The 22,755-nt window shown below is 40.4% G+C and overlaps 1 protein-coding gene across 3 annotated transcripts in view; it reads right to left on the reverse strand.

Moving 5' to 3' along the window:
* Window positions 1–6,986: 6,986 nt before the first annotated feature.
* LOC138972404 (very low-density lipoprotein receptor-like) overlaps window positions 6,987–22,755 on the reverse strand; it is a 31,293-nt gene continuing 15,524 nt past the window's right edge. Inside the window, exons 7-10 of one of the 3 annotated variants that reach the window (XM_070345062.1) lie at window positions 20,576–20,704; window positions 15,011–15,076; window positions 8,753–8,863; window positions 6,989–8,378 (exon numbers count right to left, since the gene is read on the reverse strand). In XM_070345062.1, coding sequence (XP_070201163.1) covers window positions 8,158–8,378; window positions 8,753–8,863; window positions 15,011–15,076; window positions 20,576–20,704 — 527 coding nt within the window. In that variant the 3' untranslated portion in view covers window positions 6,989–8,157. Of the gene's footprint in view, window positions 8,379–8,752; window positions 8,864–15,001; window positions 15,077–20,575; window positions 20,705–22,755 lie in introns of all 3 variants that reach the window. The other 2 variants (XM_070345061.1, XM_070345063.1) reach the window with 2 other exon arrangements.

The raw sequence follows: 22,755 nt of genomic DNA on the forward strand, positions 1-22,755 counted from the left end.
GAGAGAGAGAGAGAGAGAGAGAGAGAGAGAGAGAGGGAGAGAGAGAGAGAGAGAGAGACGCAGAGTATGTATTCAATAGGCCATAGCGCCTTATGAAGAGGTGTGAACACAAGGTTAACGTTGCATGTAATTGAACTCAACAGGTGCAAAAAAAGGAACAACATAATAATCGCACAACACTACAGATTAAAATATACACTACACGGCATTTAACTAAGAGGTTACAACATCTCTTAATCTAAAAGCTTTATACAAATACAGGGACACATTTCTGACAACAGTTTCTTGAGGTGAGGCTAAGAGCAAGCTGAGTCGAAAAATGCTTGGGTTTTTATAATATTTTAATCGGATAAATTGTTCTTTTAATTTGTTTTAATATGGGCATTCAAAACAAAATGGACTTCGTCTTCTTGCGATTCGTTACAAAGCGGACACATTAAATCATCGGCATTATGGTGTGTATTTTTTATATCGGTAAGTGCATGCACAGCAATTTCTGAAATGCCGAATCGAAACCTAGTCCTGTCTATCCATATTCAACAAAATATAGGGTTTAATGTCATGTACAGAACAACATGTCCGATAACCAGCAAATATATCACTATGTTGTATATGCTAATCCCACTCTTGTCATCTGCAATCGACTAACCTTTCCCCAAAACACGCAAATAATATGTTCATTAACAACGCCCTGATTCAACCTCACAAAACCAAAACCGTACTCATACAATTTACAACGGACACTTGAGGCCCAGTTCTTGTTACCACTCTCATCCATTTTATACAACATTTGATATAATTTACGAGGGAGTCTGTGCGCCTTCATCTTTAACAATTTCAACCAGTAACTGATGCATCTTAAAATATAATTCAAATACATCGGATATATGTTTGTCTCGCCATATACAAGATCATTAGGTGTTCGCATTCGAGAGCGAGAGAGAGAGAGAGAGAGAGAGAGAGAGAGAGAGAGAGAGAGAGAGAGAGAGAGAGAGAGAGAGAGAGACAGAGAGACAGAGAGACAGAGAGACAGAGAGAGACGGAGACAGAGAGAGGGACAGAATAGTCAAGCCTTTGTACATAGCAGCATCAGCACATTTGGTTAAAAAATATAATATAAGGAAATACAAAATAATGAAAAATAAACCAACTAAGAACAGAGCAATAAAATCATTACACAATACAAGGTATGTGTGTGTTTGTGTGTGTGTGTGTGTGTGTGTGTGTGTGTTTGTGTGTATGTGTTTGTGTGAGTGTGTGTGTCTGTGTGTGTGCGTGCGTGCGTGTGTGTGGGTGTGTGTGTTTGTGTGTGTGTGTGTGTGTGTGTGTGTGTGCGTGCGTGTGTGCGGGGGGAGGGGGTATGGGTGTGTGTGCGTGGGGGGTCGGAATGAGGATGAATGTTTGGGCATACGCAAACTACAGAACAAAAAAATACAAAATATGTTTTGTTGTTACGAATATATCATTGAGTCAAAGAATAATATAAGCTGTCACAATATCAGATATGCAAATTATACGCATGAGTATACACACCTATTTACACTGATTTAATCGAGCATCACAAGAACGAATAATACATTATCTAAATTCAATTACATTGCTTTTAAGACAAAACAAAGGTGTATGGTCACTGTCTTTTAACAACAACAAAAACTGCCGAAACGGGAAGCATCCCTCTTAAAATATGACACACACACACACACACACACACACCACACACACCACACACACACACCACACACACACACACACACATACACACACACACACACACACACACACACACACATACACACACACGGGCTACATATAGACGCACACAACCACACACAAACATATGCATACACTACTCACGCAAACGATGTGCGTTTTATTTCAAAGAAAAACATTTCTGACTACATGCTTTAGTTTATAAAAATACACAAGCTAACGTATATGCGGTTTTACACAGACATACATATTTGTTTGTTTTTGTTTAGAAAGACAAAACGACCTTATTTTATCATTTTCATATACAATGATGAACATGACAAACATCAATTATGTATTATTAGAAGTGCATATCCATGATAAGCAGAAACCGCAATGTACAAGTTTGAAAACAAAATCATTGTTTCTGTTGCATTACTGCGTTGCATTCTTTGCACTCCCTATTTACTAAGAATCATAAATATTCGTGAAAACCAATGTTGTAGAGGTTCCCTTGTGTCTTTTTCACGCATAGTCCTTGATTTGGCATCCTTTTCAGTTTACTGTGATCAAAGCATTTGGGAAATTATAATGCGCAGAGAACGTTTACGATCGTTTAAAAAGATGAAGCGTTAACATGTAATGGCTCTGAATAAGTGACGTTGAGTGTAAAATGAAGGTAGTACGCACATTTATACCGTATCATAACAAACCAACACAACATAATTCATGTTGAACAAGACAACAAAGTCATGCCCGGGATTTTAGGTTTTTGATAAATCAAAATGAACGTATATGAACAAATTAAAACAAAATCGAGTATGAATACTGTAAATGGCAAGTTTGTCGTGGCTAATCCGCACATAGCGCACGCAAGATACTTGTTTTTGTAAATTCTAGTTTAGTTTATATTTGTTTATGTTCTACAAAACATAATGTATTAATATTGTAGTGTACCGGTTATTGTGTAAATGATAAACTAGCCTTCAGTGAAGCAGCAAAACTGGTAAGGTTCAAAACAGAATAGCGCAAACAAGACATATCAATCCACACGCAGACAGTTATAGAACACTGAGAACGCGTAATACAAACACCACAAGGTTTGCATTGTAAAACGATAAAGTAAGTGTAGCTAAACTCAATGCGTACTAAGCACAACATACCTCTGCATACTTATCAATCTGACTACATACACCTTCCTGCCCGCATACACCATTAAGTACACGAGCCGTTCATCTCTACGCGGTCTCGGAGGAACACTGGCTGTCTCGATCTGTGTAACATGTCATATTTTGGTCAAACATACAAACAACGTATAACATTGTTAGCATCAAGCCAGTCGCTCTGGGCTCGTATTCTTGAAACAGCTGCAACTCATATACCGGCCTGTAAAACCACTTCCGCTCGATAAGTCCGATAAGTGTTATTCATGAAACTCCGATAAAGACTTACCCGGGTGTCTCCGAGCTGTAAAGTTAGAGGACTCATCCCCCTCCTCTAAAACCGTCAATTTTGAATAAATCTTGTTAAAATATTGTTTGTAGATTTATGTCCCTCATGGACACACATTGGTGTCATTTTAAGCACCAATGCATTGCGGACAAATACGAGATACCGCTCGCGAAAGATTTCAACCGATGCTCGATCATACCGGCTTGTGGTGAAAGCGTGCTAGCGTCTTCTTTAATGCATTACAGTGTCCGTTTATTTTCAACTGATTCCGTGGCCGAACGGTTTTCTCGTTCGCCTAATGCGTGATTGAGTCGAGTTCAAATCTCCATCTGCCCGGAAAAAAAATGTTTACTCGTTGGCATTTGTTTATTTTCTTCATGTGCAAAAGAGTACGTAATAATAGCAAAATTGATTTAAAAAAAAATGTCCAGCCTCAAATTATTTAAAAAAAATCAATTTTCCTAAAATAAATTGAGGCTGCAATGTTTTTTTGTAAATCTTTGGTTAACATGATATTAGTTTATTGATAAAGTTTGTTAACTTAAACATGTAAACATTTGATTAAAACAATTAAATAAATAACCATGAAGAAGGATGCTTCCCGCTTAAGAAAACAAAGGTGAGAGAGAAAAAAAAACACACCTAAAATGCGGTAGCAGCCACCTGCATGCAACTGAGATTAAAAACAAAAAAATAAAAAATAAATAAAAAGGGTATCATTCAGTTTGTTTGGGTAGTTGCCATTGACTTTGAAACTGACACGCTGGCTAAAAAGCTGCAACATTGTGTCCTTCAAAGTCAAACTGTCGTTTAACTACCGCCCAGTATTTATTTTTACTGCCCAGTAATTATTTATTTTTCCCCGGTATTCATGTGTCTCTAGCGGAAGGTCGGCAGCTACCAGTTGGTTATTTTTAGAATTGAAGATTCCCGATGCTTGCTCTTCTCTGCGCACGCGTTACCGGCGTTTTCGCCGGCGTGTCAGTTTCAAAGTCAATAGCAACAACCCAAACAATAATGAAATAAAAACACGGGGAGATTTTATTTTTATTTTTTTTTATAAACCTCAGTTGCATGCAGGTGTACATGGTATAGTACCTAGTAAACGCCCACCCCCCAGTTTCGACCAGTGGACTAGTAGACAAGGAAAATAAATAAAGATTATTCAGTCTCTGCTGTTATTGTTGTTTTTCAATTGTTTCCTTTCCTTAGACATGCTTCGGGGATTGGACAGAAAAAAGGTTTCTGGAGTGGCTAGAGAATCGCAATACATTTTTGACTGGGAGGAAAAAGAAGAAACGAAAGCTTCATCTTTGGTTTAAACATAAGTTTATTTCAACAAATGTTACAATCATGACATGTATACAAAAGACACAGGTAACAGCAACAAGCTAGAAGCTTATAGTGGTGTTCCTGCATGGATATTATAACGTAAGGCGGTAACGGCTGAACAATTTGTCTAAATAAACCAAATTGGAAATCCAAAGCATCATCATTATAATCATCCTCATCTCATTAATCATCCAAAATTATAATAACATAATAAACGTTGCATAATCATTATAGAGAAAGACAGTAAGAGGAAGGAAGGAGGGGAAGAAAAGGAATAACAAGTCGCGTAAGGCGAAAATCAGTCCACCGCTCATGGCAAAGGCAGTGACATTGACAAGAAGAGCGGGGTAGTAGTTGCGCTGAGAAGGATAGCACGCTTTTCTGTACCTCTCTTCGTTTTAACTTTCTGAGCGTGTTTTCAATCCAAACATATCATATCTATATGTTTTTGGAATCAGGAACCGACAAGGAATAAGATGAAAGTGTTTTTTAAATTGATTTCGAAAATTTAATTTTGATCATAATTTTTATATTTTTAATTTTCAGAGCTTGTTTTTAATCCAAATATAACATATTTATATTTATATGTTTTTGGAATCAGAAAATGATGGAGAATAAGATGAACGTAAATTTGGATCGTTTTATAAAAAAACATAATTTTTTTTTAAAAATGTCAGATTCTTATTGACAAAAGTCATTATTAATTTTTAAGCCACCAAGCTGAAATGCAATACCGAAGTCCGGGCTTCGTCGGAAATTACTTGACCAAAATGTCAACCAATTTGGTTGAAAAATGAGAGCGTGACAGTGCCGCCTCAACTTTCACGAAAAGCCGGATATGACGTCATCAAAGACATTTATCAAAAAAATGAAAAAAGCATCCGGGAATATCATTCCCAGGAACTCTCATGTAAAATTTCATAAAGATCGGTCCAGTAGTTTAGTCTGAATCGCTCTACACACACACACAGACAGACAGACAGACAGACACACATACACCACGACCCTCGTCTCGATTCCCCCCTCTATGTTAAAACATTTAGTCAAAACTTGACTAAATGTAAAAAGAAGAGGGATGGGTAGGAGTTGTGCAGAAATTAAAGTTGTTGTCCGGCTTGTGGAGCATTGATTCTGGTTTGCCCAAAGCGGCCTGAACGTTCAATGAACGAGTGTACTCTGGAAACAATGTTTCCTTCTTCAAATCTAGAGAATACTGTCTGTCTCCATTTAGAAGTTGGGGGAGGTGAATACTGTGGTTAGGGAGGGTATGAATGGTTTCTTGACGTGCTTCGCGATAATTTGGACAATCTAATAGGAAGTGTTTTACGGTTTCGGACGGAAATCCGCAGTCACAAGATGCATCTGTAGCAACGTGTCGTCTCACTAGATCGTTATTAAGATCACTTATATATAGCCTGAGCTTACAGTGAATTGTTTGTGATATGCGATCTCCAGAATACCAATAACACGGCGGACTTAAATCGTTTTTTGACAAAAAGTGCTTGAGGGACTTACTAAGTTTTATGTAGTCTGGTAAAGAATTCCAGAGTTGTGTTGTAGATGGGAGAAATGAGTTTTTGTATAATTCAGTGTTAAACGATTGAACTTTCCTATCTAAAGGTCTGCGCTGGCGATATGGATTATTAGTTGATATTAATGGTGGCAATATCCCAAGTAAGTAGTTTGGCACCTTACGGTGTACAATCTTGTGAAATAATATCAATTTTAGACGCTTACGCCTCTCTTAAAGTGAAATAAGGCCTGACTCGTCGTACAGTTGTTGATGGCTTGTACCAACAATGGTCTTCATCTTCAAAGCTTCATCTTTGGCGGGAAGTGATGTCTGAAGAGGTTGATTTTGTGTGTTAGTGTGTGTGTGTGTGTGTGTGTGTGTGTGTGTGTGTGTGTGTGTGTGTGTGTGTGTGTGTGTGAGTGAGTGAGTGAGAGAGAGAGAGAGAGAGAGAGAGAGAGAGAGAGAGAGAGAGAGAGAGAGAGAGAGAGAGAGAGAGAGAGTTTTGTGCAATAACGCATCCTTTGAACACTTCTATGACAAATGACCAAAATATCGTTTTTCTAGCTAAGGACCCGCTCCTGCCAAGGGTATAGTACCTAGTAAACGCCCACCCCCAACTTTTGGGAAAAACTGGTACATAGGGTGGGTGGGCATATACAAGGTAGTTAACGGTAATATCATGTTAACCATCAATTTAAAAAAACCCACTCATTCTCGCCTAAAATTAATTTTTTAAAATCAATTTTGATATTACAACGTACTCTTTTGCACACGAAGAAAATAAACAAAAATGAACAAATGCCAAAGAGTAAAAAAAAATTTAAAAAGGCCTGATGGCGATTCGGACTCGACTCAATCGCGCATCAGGCGAATTCGATAACCGTTCGGCTACGGAATCAGACACCAAACTCTCAACACTGTAATGCAATAAACAAGACGCAAGCACGCTTTCGCAACACGCCGTTATGATCGAGCATCGGTTAAAATCTTTCGCGAGCAGAAGCTTGTATTTGACCGCAATGCATCGGTGCTTAAATGACACCAATGTGTGTCCATGAGGGACATAAATCTACGAACAATATTTGAACAAGATTTATTCAAACTTGACGGTTTTAATGGACAGTGTTGGCGAAGTTACTGACAGGTAGCGACTTTACAGGATGGGGATGGGTCCTCTAACTTTACAGCTCGGAGACAACCCGGTAAGGACTTACTGGTGTTTCATAAATAACACTTAGCAGTTGGCGGACTTATTTTACAGGCCAGTATATGAGTTGCAGCTTTTTCAAGAATAAATCTTGTTCAAATATTTTTTGTAGAGAGGAGCAAGCATGAGGAATCTCCTATTCTAAAAATAACCAATTCTGGTAGCTGCCGACCTTCCGCCAGACACACATTAATACCGGGGGAAAATAAATAAAAATTACTGGGCAGTAAAAATAAATACCGGGCGGTAGTTAAACGACAGTTTGACTTTAAAGGACAGAATGTTGCAGATTTTTCAAGAATACGAGCCCAGATCTCAACCAGGAAAGTGCTGGCTGGAATCACTTCTTGGCATAATGTTGAATTGTGTTGAAGAGGAAATAACCATAATCACAGGGGGTTAACTCGGGGTTGAAGAGTGTGTGAGGCAAAAATGGAATCTCTTGGACTTATAGGAAGTGAGTTACGGCTCTTATTTTGTGACAGCCATGTATTATTAGGACGTTCTGAGTTCCGGTGCGTTTGCTCTGACTGCTAAACTAGTGAGTAAGTTTGGGTAATAAGGTCTATGCATTGAATGAGACAGTGGCAATGCTGTTAGCAGACATAATATCGACAGCAACGGGACACTGGCGGTCGAATATAATAAACCATGCTGTGTGTCATCGTACGAATTAACGTTCTTACAACAAAAACAGGTTTTAGTCAAAAGCAAAAAGATTAAAAGCTCGAACTTTGTCAACATGTACTTTTATTTTCAGTGTATCCTGTCAGAAACAAATCCCAGATTCCAATATATCAAGTATTAAATTATATCAATTTCAAATTTTCCGTCAAGCATCATTCAAAAATGATTGATCATGTTGTTACGAGAACTATAAGTTTACGGGGAAAACATCGTGATGGTCACACCTGCATCAACGGCGATGTTTGTTGGGATGAAGATAGGCCCCATGGTCTGCATTTCATGGCGTGTTCAGTTCTGTGTAGGTGTTCTCTTCATCCTGATTTTCTCTATTGAGCCCATCGTAGACATTGTTTCCTATGTTAATGGACGCATTAGCATATTCCAAATCCTCATCAGCAACAGGGCCGTTGGGTGGTGTCCCTTCCTGATCCTGTCCAGGGGCAAGGGGAGGTATTTGATCCTCGCTGGTATTTTGCTTGCTTCCAGCTTGGTGACGACCTTACAAAAGTGGGTACATGTTAGAATACCGATTTGACACAAACAAGAGAAACAACGAGACCACGCATCATGAACGTACGCTATACTAAGACCTGCCAAACACAGACACGCGCAATGTGTACGACACAAACAACACGTGAGTGTTACGTTGAACCAGTTCACCGGCACTTCGTAGTACTGTATAACAAACATTGAAATGAGCGGGCAATTTTCATCTTTAAAACATGATTACATCGCCGCGATATCAATAGTATGTTCCGTATTATCCAAGGCATTCTAACTAGCAACTGTGTACACAGTCATACGCAAGAGTCATCATTTATTCCTGACATGACACGACTTTCGAATTACGAAAAAAATACACAAATACAAACGTTTCCAAATCAAAATGAGGATGCCAATGAGAAGGAGCAAGCAAACGGCACCAAGGACACATCCGATGATCAGCGGCAACGCGTAGCTGTCAGTAGCCTCAGCGGGTTGTGCTGAAAAGAGACAGTGGACGTATCACATATCACTTCCATAATACGCGTCATAAAACAAAATGTCTAATTACAGCATAATTAATGACTGGAATTACGTATGAGTCCGTGAGGGTTTACGACATTTGTTAGACCAAAGCTCCGACAGTTTGAAGGCAATACGTTGAGAAGCTACTGAAATGTGCCGAGTGTTTCTCTTATTGTAGGTTCCACTGTGTAGACACTACCTAGTGTAAAACCAATATGTTTGCTGAATATGGTAGGGGGTTGCATAACCTTGCATTCAAATAACTGGTTTTACAACGAACGACCTCATCACAAAGATCTGCACTCAAATGCATCTGCCTAGTTTGTTTTTATGATGAGTTGTATATATCTATCAAGAGTATCTCGACATGTTTTTGGTTGGAATCCTGCACATACATGGTAGGGATTGTAAGTTTGAGATATTTTGAAGAACACAGGTTAGATAACATAAACGGTAAACAAAGAGATAAGGTAAGTGAATCAAAGTCTACCCCAACAGTCTGATGTGAGAATTGTTGCTGGGCATTAAAGTAATACAATGCTTCGTATTTCAATCAATAATGTAATGAGTTAACGCTAAGAACCTTGGGTAGCACGCTTCTTAAATTGTTTTTGACAATGTATAATCACAAAAACGGAACACACCTCACCGCATCTAGCTCAGTCATTTAACTGTACGCACTCATAATTTCAAGTTGTGCGTATCACACTAATACTTCTTCCAAGGAGAACGGTCAACTTATGTCTAGTAGTCCGTTACTCAATCCCTGGCGACTGTATTATTCTTGGTGACATGAATTTCCACTACGATCGCTCAAAGCAACCATCCACTGCTAGATCTCTCTACAATGTTATTCAGTCTTCAGTCGTATCTTAGTCTAACTTCTGACCACTCATGTGTGTTGTATGAATTAAACGTACCCATTCCCTCCGTCTACTATGTATAGGGAGTTGTGTAAGTTGCGGACAATTGCTAAAGACGCAATCCAGGGTGATCTGCGCGCAGTAGTGTCACCTGCTATCTGCCCCGCACCTGACAAACTGGACGCTGTCCGTCGTGGTGTGCTCGACCGCCATGCTCTTGTCATTGGTTGCAAACTACGTTCCAACAGAACAGCCGCCCGGTACCCTGCTTTCCAGGGTGAACTAACTGGTGCTAATCAACAGCGATAACAAGCGGAAAGTCAATAGTTAAAATCTGGCTTGACAGATGTTCAATGTTGCAAAACGGTTTGTTGACAGCATTCTAAATGGATCATATAGAGCACTCTATTCACGCCAGATAACAGCTATATAATGTCAAGCAAACACGTGTTTAGCTTAAAAAAACAGGCTTATTGGCAACAAGATAGTCTCTCCTCTGCCACGACCTATAATCCTGAGAATTGTTGTCGTTTCGTTTTAGTTATTTCCCCCCTCTGCTTCTTTACATCGCAAACTGCAAGGGCTAGTTATTTTTCTGCAACCAAATAACCTCCCAGCAACAAGCATGAATCAACGATAGCTCACCAGTTAAGAACCTACGCTTTGTGGGTACTACTTTTTGACTGAAAAGTTCCAAACGCTCTAATATTTGAAATATACATCTCTGAGCAAACACTACAAACATACCGCATTTACACTGACAACTACAGGCTTGAACACATGAATCTCAATATAAAACCCATGAGTTGTTTTCTGAATCTAAATTTACTGTGCACAAACGGGTGGCGCAAGCAAATTTCCAAGGCAAGTAACTATCATACTTTGTATATCGACAAGAGTAGTGTCCCTTTTAAATGTTTATACACTCAGCTGCTTCGACAAAAGACTGCAATCCAACGGTCAATTTTCAACAATATTTCATTTCATAAACATATCACACGCAAAATAAATGCACGCATCCCATTGATTTACAGAACAAATCGCCTGAGGCTAAATTACTACATTTAGTCCAGCTGTCGAACTCACGGAATGAAACTGAACGCACTGCATTGTTTCACCAAGACAGCTTTGTCAATCCCCCGCACCTGTAAAACGCAGTTAAATTGACAATAGCGTAGTAGCGGCATATATATCGATAGTGCGCTTTTCTGTATCTCTATTCTTTTTAACTGTCTCAGCTTGTTTTTAATCCAAACATAACATATCTACATTTTTTTTTGTATCAGGAACCGACATGGAATAAGATGAAATTGTTTTTAAATCGATTTCGAAAATGTATTTGTAATCATAGTTTTCATATGTTTAAATTTCTGAGCTTGTTTTTAATCCAAATATAACATATTTATATGGTTGTTTTTAATCAAAAAGTAATGAAGAAGAAGATGACATTATTTTGGATCGTTCTATAAAAAACATTAGTTTAACAACAATTTCAGATTTTCCGTCACGCGCCCGTCCATTACTCATTCGACTGCGCAGGTAGACAGGTTTAGTGATTATGATTCGATCAAACTTTAGCAAAAAGCACCTTTTTTTGTTGAAAAACTGAAGAAAGGAGGAATAAAGAGGTTACATACCTCGTCTTAGTCATTACTAAAAACAAGTCGCGTAAGGCGAATTTACAACCTTTAGTCAAGTTGTCGAACTCACGGACTGAAACTGAACGCACTGCATTTTTTTTTTACCAAGACAATACAGTTTCGTTAATCCCGGCGAGAAGGAAATCGCTCTTTTTCACGTGCAAAATGAAGTGAAATTGACAAGTCAGAATAGCGCGGTAGCGTATGGCGCCAAGCAGGAATGCGCGCTTTTCTGTATCCTTTTTAACTTTCTGAGCTTATTTTGAATACGACATATTATTAACAGCTATTGTGTTTTCAGCGTAGCAATAGACGAGACAAGTGTAATGCCGACGAGTCGAAGACGAGTCGCATTATACTTGTTCGAGTCTAAATATCGGACCCTATTGCTACGATGAAAACACAATAGCGTTTATATAGCTATTCTGACATTAAATTCTGTGTTAAAATCATGTTTTTGTCAGCAACAAGTACCAGAATGGTCCATGTCGCTGATTGCAGACGACGGTTCCCTTCCCGCATGAAGCCACGAAAATAACCGAACATTGAAAAACCCACGGACATGTATTACGGAGAAAACTCGAGATAACCGGATGTTTAGCATTACGTCAATATGCTAGAAATCATATGACGTCATGACGTATCATGCTTGCCTACGTATATTGTATGTTCGAAAGTCTGACTTCTGTTGGGAATTCGCGTGGTGAAGACTGCGGTAAATATGTAGATGATAAGAGAACAAGGATTGTCTCAGAAGAAACGACTAAATGTTTCAGACCGGTAACTTCATTTCAACATTGCACTATACAATGGACGTTCTATGTGACAGGAGAGTTTGCTGATTTTGTGTTAAACATTGGAGAGATCGTCTGCTAGAATCAGAGATAGGTCGCTTCAGATTGCAGCTTCTGGAAATTTGCAAGGTTTGTTGCCTGTTAAAGAACTGGATTTTACACGTAATGTATGTCATGTACAGTAAGCAACAACAAAAACACACACAAAGCAAATGGCATCGTCTGTTGACTAGTCACAGAAACAAACCTGGCGAGGTATGCGTGTACTTTATACACGTGGAAGAAACCGGAACCATGCGTCTTTGTTACCGACAATATGCTTTTGGATATTGAGTAAAATGGCCGACTTCCACCGCATTATGCTTTGATGATCGGAAGAGACCATCCAATCACAGCCCCCGAATTCCCCCACGTGTTCATCAGAATAGCTATATATCTATATGTTTTAGGAATCAGGAAATGATAAAGAATAGATGAAATCATTTTTGGATCGATTTCTTGAATTACAATCGTAGTACTAATTAACCTATTTTCGTTAATTGTGATCACATTTTAAAAGTAAACATGACATATTTATATATATATATATATATATATATATATATATATATATATATATATATATATATATATATATACGTATATATATATGTATAGGTTACAACACGAGTGTTTTTTGTGGATCCCGATGATATTCCCGCTGGGTCTTGACTGAAATACAAGCCATATAAAAAAAATCACGAGTGTTGTAATCTGTATATCCCATGCGCACACCAAAGACAACGTGGAACACAACTTATAGCACTGTAGTTGTCTGTGGTGTGTAAAATAGGTGAGCCAGCGAGGTGTGTTCCTTTTCACAACCCCATGCTAAAGCCACGTCGCTGAAGAAATGAAGTGCAAACAAGTGCATCCGTAAATTTGTGTTAAATCTACATTCAAACCACTGTTCGATTTGCTTTCGAATGCATTTCAATATAGTAAAGAAAGCACACACAATGAAAGTGTTCATTGAATCAAAGACAGTTTCGATTTAGGTTCGGAGTCGGTCCAAGGTCACAGTTCCAGGCTACGGTCGGCAAAACCGGTTTGGCTGACTCGGATCCCAATTCTAGTTTAATTTTTGTGTTGGAGTGTAGAATTATTAAAAGAAACTAACATTTTACTGAATACATTTCTTTAGATTTAACCAGTCATTTCATGTACGTGAAATATCTCTCTGAGTTAATTTGTCCGATCGTGCTTGCGTTGATCAACCCATACTGGTAGTGTCAATTCTGTCTAAAACGGCATCATGGCCGCTCCTTGAAACTGCGTGTTGAATGCCGTTTGGACTGATTTTACTCCATCAGGATGAAATACACGTTTGCTGAGCTCTTGGATACCTTCATATAACCATGAACTTACTGCAGTGTAAAGCAAAACAGTTGGACATGCTCGAAAAATGGATAAAACAGCCTGTGCTGGATGACGAAGCGAACGGGCCAGCGAAAAAGGTAAACGCAGTGAATCTTTGCTTGTTGAACACACAGAGAGACACGAACACACACAGACACCCACCCGTACGCAAACACACACACGCGCGTGTGTGCGAGTGAATTGCTTAGGTTGGATGTCAAATTAAAAAGGTCTGAAACAACTCATTTGATTTTGATGGTAGTCTCAGTATTCTGGCTGCAGATCTAAAGTCTAATCAAGCTTCAAGGTAATCGGTCAGTGATAATAGGGTTCTTCCCCTTTGCCTTTGGGTAACACCGACAATGCCCGTGCCATTGAACACTCAGAAATAGCTTGCACACACACACACCCTTACACACACACAAACACACACACACACACACACACACACACATACACACACCCACCCACCCACACACTCACACACACACACACACACACACACACCTTTGGGGGGGGGGGATCTTAGTTGAATTATATTAATTACTCTGTGTGACTGTAGCTGTGGATCGAGCTTGCTTGTGTGGGAAAGATATTGATGTTGATGCTGTAGTTGGATATTGGGTCTTTTAAAGAAAAAAGGAATGGAAGTGCAATTGCTGCAGACTTCTTGAGTTCTGCACTGAGGCTGTTGCTATTGATGGGTGAATCATGACTGAATGTTTGCACCATGTTGTTTGTTTACATGGTACAATCATTGTTTAATTGAGTGTCGCTGAATTTACCTAAGGTTGCAATGTAGATTTATAATCAGTGCTGTTGACATTTGTATGAGTGCGTTTTAACTGTGTTTCGTAAGGTTAGATGAAACTGTGCTTGACAATACACTAGGCCAAAACATTATTGAAACGCATTTCGCACCCAAATAAACGCATTCATTCCCCTGTCATTTCATTCCAACTGTATACATGCCAGTTATAAAACTGTTCACTTGACTATCTGGACCATCTTCCGGATTTTAGATTGATTTTACAGTGATCACGTGACCGCTAGCACAGCTCACGACATACGCAAGCTAGCTAAACGTAACAACCTGGTCAGGGCAGATACATAATGTAGCGTTCTTCTCGCATGTCAAAGTTGCAAAATGTTGCCTATTGTGATTTGTTGTCAATATTTAATTTGGCCCTTCCGTTTGTGACCAGTGAATTTTGGAGGTATACCCTGCTTTGAGCGGCGGTCACGTGATCCTTGTTAGACAACTCGTTCACCCAATAGATGTGCCAGAAAGCCAATTGGATAAATTCATTAACTAGTGTGCAAATGTTGTCGCAATGTGTTTTGCTAAGTTCATACTGACACAGGTTCAAATGCTTATGTCTTTTACCTGACAATGTACAATGCATTACTAAACTTACCAGACTCACCGCTTGTGCTGCTGGAGCTTAATGTTGTCATCAATGTGAATGTTGACAGACTCTCTGACGTCAGTTCTAATACAATCAGAACATTAAAACAAAAACACCATAGAGCACATTTTTAAACAAAGGTTGATGACAAATCTCTCTCTCTCTCTCTCTCTCTCTCTCTCTCTCTCTCTCTCTCTCTCTCTCTCTCTCTCTCTCTCTCTCTCTCTCTCTTTCTCTCTCTCTCTCTCTCTTGGGGGTAATTATTGATTACTAGATGATTACCCGCTTCGCCGGGTACCGGCTTCGCCGGGAAGAAGTAGAGCCGAATACCAGGCTGCGCCTGGGACCCGGCTTTGCCGGGTGTACGCCGGCTTTGCCGGCGCACGAAGGAAAGGAGATAAACGCGCAAAACACTGGAGACCTTCTAAAAATAGTAACGTGCAGTGACCTTCTAAAAATAGTAACGTAGTAACGGGAATATGGATTGACGCCACACGGAGGAAGGGAGATAATCGCGGCTGAAAACACTGGAGAAGATAAGGAAGAGTTACTGGTAGTGGATCCCGACAACAAAACAAAATACAAAAACAAAATCGGTTCAGCGCGCACAGCGCTGCGCGCTGAGAGCACGTGTTGAAATATCTCATCGATGAGGTTGTGTCCGGGGTGTAGCTGAATACGGTGTCCAAATTTGAAAAAGATCCACCGAGAACTTTGGCCGTGCATCGCGAACAGACAGACAGACAGACACTAGTCGTATATATATAGATAGATATATAGATAGATGGATTCAAGTGTCAGGCACAATTACAGCATATTTGCAAGAAAGTAGCCAAGAACGTTTTCCTCCTATCCAAGTTAAAGCAATTTACGGACATAAGGACTCTGGAAATGTTCCACCATGCTCATGTAATGCCTCACATCAATTATGTTTCGACGCTTTGGGATGGCAGCAGTGATGTCCACTTGAAAAAGTTAGACTCTCTTTATCGTCGCTCGGCTAAACTCATCGTAAAGGATAATGCCCCAACAGATATGACATTAAAAATGCTTAACTTTCTTCCACTGGAAGAGCATCTCAAGTTAAACGAAGCCATTTTCATGCACACATTGTATTACGGTAAAGTGCCGATTTACATTACATCATTATTTAATAAAGCTACCGACAGATATGGGTCGGTCAACTTGATCCCACTGATTCCACGAATTGACCTTTATAAGACCTGTCTTGCTTTTTTGGGTACATCAGTTTGGAATTCACTTCCATCATCCTTTAAGCACTTTAAGTAATTACAAAGTTTTTAAAAATGTGTCAAAAAACACTTAATGTCTGAATAGTTTAACGCGTTTTGATTTACCACACTTCGTATTACGCCAAAGATATGCTGTGCATTGTATATTCTGAACATATTTTTGTTGTACTATTGCTACATGTTCGATTGCTACCAGCTTGTACTTATAATTACTTGCATAGTATGCATTTGATTTTATGAATAACCACATATGTATGCTCTTCATGCCTCATCATCATCATCATCATCATCATCATCATCATCATCATCACCATCATCGTCGTCGTCATCATCATCGTCATCTTTATCATCACGTGCTGAAGTTTTCTGACTTTTTAACTTTTTAATTTTTAATTTTTCAATGTTGTCATTGTGTGTCTGTGCGTCCCAAGGACAGATTGTAAGAAAAGGCGTAGCCTTAAATCTTAATCCTTGTTAAATAAAGTTCAATTCAATTCAATTCAATTCTCTCTCTCTCCCCCTTCTAAACTTAAAGATACCAACTTTGTGACATTTATTCAAAAGTTCGATTTTCTGACTCTTGTTGACACATTTGTGGAATCGTTTACCTCTACGCAGTTTCCAGACTTGAATAGTTTTGTTGCTTCAGCGAAGAAACTCTCAAAGAAAGGACGAAGAAGTGGTGGGATTGATATTCTTATTAAAAATAAGGTATTGCCCTATTTTAAGCGGGTAGATGTTAAAAACGACAACGTCATTATTTTTGAAGCAGACCGAGTTTTGTTTGGCACAGATGTCAATGTGTACCTTGTTAGCACGTATTTACCGCCAATCAACAGTCCCTTGTATGATACTAGTTATTTTGATAATGGTGTTTCCATGCTTGATCAGTGTCTGCTGGATATTTTAGAAAAGAAAGATGATGCAGCTTTTATCATGTGTGGAGACTTTAATGCCAGAACCGGTTCTAACGTCGCTCCATTCTACGACTTAGAGTCAGACTGCGGTGTAAATGTAGATGGTGATCTTTGGTCCACAAGCAGCTTGGAAGGCTGCCATTATTCTCAGCGTTCGTCCCAAGACCCAGATGTCAATCCATTCGGAAAAAGATTGTTAGATCTGTGTTCTAGTCTAGATATGCACATATTAAATGGGGCTTGTGATGGTGATAGAAACGGTCGTCCCACGTACATAACATCAAACGGCAGCAGCGTGATTGATTATGTTATTGTATCTAGTTCTTTGGCTTCTTTGGTTGACAAAATGTGTGTTCTTGACCGAATTGATTCGAAGCACATGCCTGTTTCCTGTACTATAAAACATGCATTGCAGCAAGATACAAGGCAAAATATAGATGGCTGCTCCTTTGTGTACAAAATGAAATGGTCAGAAGAAAAACAGGCTAGTTTTATGAAAAAGCTGAATCAGCCTGAAAGTCTTGCTGGGATTGAAAAAGCCTCCAATATGATTGGTGTTAGTATTGATGAAGCAGTAAGTACATTTACATATGTGCTTAATTCAGTCGCAGATTGCCTTTTCGTCAGATATAACCCCCAGAAAAGTAATTACACTAGTAATGCCTGGTTTGATAAGGAATGCGAGGATAAAAGAAGAAGATATATACGCCAATCCAGAAGCACGCTTCTCCCCTCAGACAGAGAATCATATGGTGAAACTCGGAAGTTTTAAAAGAAATTGCTTGACGAGAAAGAAAAATAGTATAAGCAGAAATGCAGAGAAAAATTAGAAAGCTGTTTCAATGATTCCCAACATTTTTGGAAAAACGTTAAACGGTTTTCTAGAAAAAGTGCATTGAGGAGCGATATTACAAATGATCAGTGGCTGGAGCACTTCAAGAATGTGTTCAATGCAAATAATGTTGCGCATGCAAATGAAAGTGAAGAGCCTACCTGTCATAGTGAGTCTCATGAATAAAGAATTTGTCATTGTCATTCTCTCTCTCTCTCTCTCTCTCTCTCTCTCTCTCTCTCTCTCTCTCTCTCTCTCTCTCTCTCTCTCTCTCTCTCTCGCTCTCTCTCTCTCTCTCTCTCTCTCTCACTCACTCACTCACACACACACACACACACACACACACACACACACACACACACACACACACACACACACACACTAATATACACATGGAACGATTTAGTTACATGGATCGAGAAAGGAACACTCTGTGAGGTGCCTTTCTAAAATTACGACGAAAAGCGCATGTGCTTGTACGGGCTATTTTCTGCTGACCGAGCTTAGCACGGGAAATACGTTTTCCTGCACGCCTGGCTGGCATGCGAGGGGTGATATTTTGATACATGGGTTCCACGTGCGTGATTTTGCTTGCTTGGCGAAATCGACTGTGACTGAACTGGATACGGGACACGTGGAGTCACGTGATATTTTTTCAAGGTTGTTTGGGGAAGACATGAGAGGCCGAGGACACTTGAACACAGGGCAGCGACAGAGAAGGATCGTTTTTCCTCCATCCTAAAGTTAGATGGTCTTCTACACGTGGTGATATATTATTTTAAGTCAGCGTGCCGTTCTGCATGGTACACTAGGGCTTTACGGAACTGCGACGGAGAAAAAACTTGTTGCTGTTTTACCTGTGCTGGCGACAAGGTTGTCAGGTTTTGATTCTTGGCTGAGCGGGGGATTTTTCCCACGCATAAAGTAATTCAGCAAGCATGGGATGGCGGTATTTTCGTCGACGGACGGAAGCCATTCGCTTAAAGGAGAGCTACTTGCGGGGATATAGCTCAGTTGGTAGCGCGCTGGATTTGTATTCAGTTGGCCGCTGTCAGCGTGAGTTCGATCCCAGGCTCGGCGGAAATTTATTTCACAGAGTCAACTTTGTGTGCAGACTCTCTTCGGTGTCCGAACCTCCCCCCGTGTACACTACATTGGGTGTGCACGTTAAAGATCCCACGATTGACAAAAGGGTCTTTCCTGGCAAAATTGCTTAGGCACAGTTAATAATTGTCTACCTATACCCGTGTGACTTGGAATAATAGGCCGTGAAAGGTAAATATGCGCCGAAATGGCTGCAATCTACTGGCCGTATAAAATTTCATCTCACACGGCATCACTGCAGAGCGCCTAGAACTGTACCCACGGAATATGCGCGATATAAGACTCATTGATTGATTGATTGATTGATACATTAGGCTTTTGAGGTAATACATCATTATTTAACGCTGTTGACGAGTCTGTGTTTGTGGAATGAAATACTCTCTGTTGTTCTTTCCAGGTTAGCGCATCATTTGCTCTTTGTGTCGCTGAAATAATAATCTGTATATGTTTTTTGCAGATATAGAGAGAAGGAAGGAAAATGGCTGATTTGTTGTTTTAAAAGTTCGTTTGTGCAGGCCCACGTGCTCTATGAAATATGTAAAGGTGACATGTTTAAAGGTGGAGTGTGAAGGGTAGCGTGGAATGTTTCGTGCACCGATGCTTTTTGTTGCAGCCCTTCTACGCTACGCGACTGACCTACTTATATTTGCGGGAGTGCGGTGTTGCGGTTCTGCTGTGACCTGGTGTCGCGGTGCTTATGCTGTAACCGGAACATCAGTTGCTGTTGCTGTCTTGCTGTTTTTCTGCTACTGCTGCTGGGATAACCGGAGAGGCCGTCACTGTCTGCAGGGGTCTTCCGGCAGGCAGTGACGTCACCTACAGGACCACCCTTTATTTCCAGCAGTGGAGTGAGGCGCCTGACTTCCCCACGATTTCCTGCTTCGTTCCACGCCAACCGGCACTCCAATCGACGAAGCAGTAGTGGGGAAGAACTATTTACGAGACGTCCACTCGTAGCAGACAGCTAAGTGCGCCGTGCTATTGCGCCCTTTTCCACCAAGTCATCCTTTATTATTTGTGATTGCATTATGGAGTGGTAACAACGTGGGGGTGTGACACCTGCTTAAACTAGCGCTTTTGACAGAACAGTATATTTCCTATCTATACACGGGATCAGCGTGTTATTATCATTTTCTAAACTTTAACTAGCATTTTTGTCAGTGACCTTTGTTTTACGTTTTGAACGTAAAACATCTTTTGGAGTGAAGTCTCGAGGGAGGTGGCGAGATAGTATATAAACAGGCGTCTGAAACTTATACTTTTGTCGATTCTATCTATTTGCATGACTGCGAGAGTGGATCGTGGTGTGGTTAGTTAGTTAGCAGTAACTAACCGTTCATAATCACCTTTTGTGATATAGTGAAACGTGACTCTCTGTCTATGTCAATGTCTCTTTCTCTCTCCCTCTCTCTCTCCCCCTCTCTCTCTCTCTCTCTCTCTCTCTCTCTCTCTCTCTCTCTCTCTGACAATTACATACCACAGTTGTCCTCATCACTGCCGTCACGACAGTCCAGGTCCCCGAATCTGTGTTCGTCACACCGCCCCTCTGACTGCGTACACTGCCTGTTGCTGCACTGCCAGTAGCCATCGGGACACGTCCACTGGTCTAAAGAAAAAATAATGTACAACGGTGTCAGACAGCAAAATTGCTCATCGTCTGAGGCCTGGTGATGGCATGTACTGGCAAGTTCAGCAAAGTCTTTCGACAGTTCCCTGCGGTATCTGAAGTAGTGCTATCAGTCGAAGTCTTAGCTTGCAATGTAGGTTTCTTAAATAGTATAGTTTTCTCAAAACTATTCGCAGGATAGACAGTTTAATACAAGTTAAATTATCAAATCAAAGAATGGTGCGTGATTTTCAGCACACAGGGCATATATATTTAGCCAAGTGCAGTTCGCTACCCTAAACACTCTAACCATCGCATAGCGAAACAGCCTAGTACAGTACAAACGGAGTCACCCATCCCGAAGCTAGACGATACGATGATGCGCGCGCAGCTTGCTGGCGCAAATTCTAATAAACTACCTTTCTATATGTATATCTACCTAACTTCTATCTTTCAAAGTCCCTTTTATCTTTGATTTGATCCTAATTATGTTTAGGTTTGCATAGAAGTCGATGAGTAGGCGAGATGGCCGCATATTTTTGTGTTATTTACAATAATGCTTCGAACTGACCAAGTATCGTTGAGAAACATTGAATCTCACAAAGTTATCTTTGTCTTTTTGTTCAATGTTTTGTCATTTTTGTATCACTATTACATATTCCGTTGCATATGATTTTAGTTTGTTTATAAAGATTTGGTTGTAAAAAGTGATGCTTGGTTTCTCTGCGAAGATTTAGAATTTAAGTACACAGGTACTCGCGCCGGAATTTAGCCGATTCCATTTACTTTCGGACTTTGCCGCTTCGTACTAAGTCACTGTATAATTTTCCCCCATGTAACGCACATCATAATGTTTGTCTAGGGTTCTTCTTTTTATTTGTATGATTTATGATCTTAATTGTTCATTATCCCAGTTTAGAGAGTTTTGTAATTTTCTGCACTGAAGTTGGTTCAGTGCCTTCACTAGGACCATTGTTTTTGTATCGTACTAAATAAATATAAGTTTGTACGAAATTTTTATCTATTGCAATGGAAAGATAAAGGTCGTAGCTTTAATTTGATGTACTGTTTGTTAGGATTGGTTATGCATCTGTTTAAATAACTGAGGGTAAAGCTACAGATTCCGTGTTTCTGGCCGTAGCCAGGCCGATTTTCATCCCCGCGGACGTTTCGGCCCTAAGACGGTTCGGGCCTAAGACGGTTCGGGCCTAAGACGGTTCGGCCCTAAGACGGTTCGGCCCTAAGACGATTCGGGCCTAAGACGGTTCGGCCCTAAGACGGTTCGGGCCTAAGACGGTTCGGGCCTAAGACGGTTCGGGCCTAAGACGGTTCGGCCCTAAGACGGTTCGGCCCTAAGACGGTTCGGGCCTAAGACGGTTCGGGCCTGAGACGGTTCGGGCCTAAGACGGTTCGGCCCTAAGACGGTTCGGCCCTAAGGCGGTTCGGGCCTAAGACGTTTTGGCCCCATTTGGGACGTTTCGGCCCTAACATTCTGGACGTTTCGGCCCTAACATGCAGGATGTTTCGGCCCAAAGACGGTTCGGCCTTAAGACGGTTCGGGCCCTAAGACGGTTCGGGCCTAAGACGGTTCGGCCCTAAGACGGTTCGGCCCTAAGACGGTTCGGGCCTAAGACGGTTCGGCCCTAAGACGGTTCGGGCCTAAGGCGGTTCGGGCCTAAGACGGTTCGGGCCTAAGACGGTTCGGCCCTAAGACGGTTCGGCCCTAAGGCGGTTCGGGCCTAAGACGTTTTGGCCCCATTTGGGACGTTTCGGCCCTAACATTCTGGACGTTTCGGCCCTAACATGCAGGATGTTTCGGCCCTAAGACGGTTCGGCCCTAAGACGTTTCGGCCCCAATTTTTTTTCTCAAATATCATATTATAAATATAACCTATATATAATAATATATAGGTTAATATATATATATAGGTTACACACTCCGAGTTCTGATTATCTTGCATATTTTCCCGAGGAAAGGCTCGGTAATACCTGAAAATCGACCCGAGGGAAAATATGCAAGATATTCAGGACGAGGTGTATAAGCTATTTAG

The sequence above is a fragment of the Littorina saxatilis genome, linkage group LG8, assembly GCF_037325665.1.
Source record: "Littorina saxatilis isolate snail1 linkage group LG8, US_GU_Lsax_2.0, whole genome shotgun sequence".
Lineage (NCBI taxonomy): Eukaryota > Metazoa > Mollusca > Gastropoda > Littorinimorpha > Littorinidae > Littorina > Littorina saxatilis.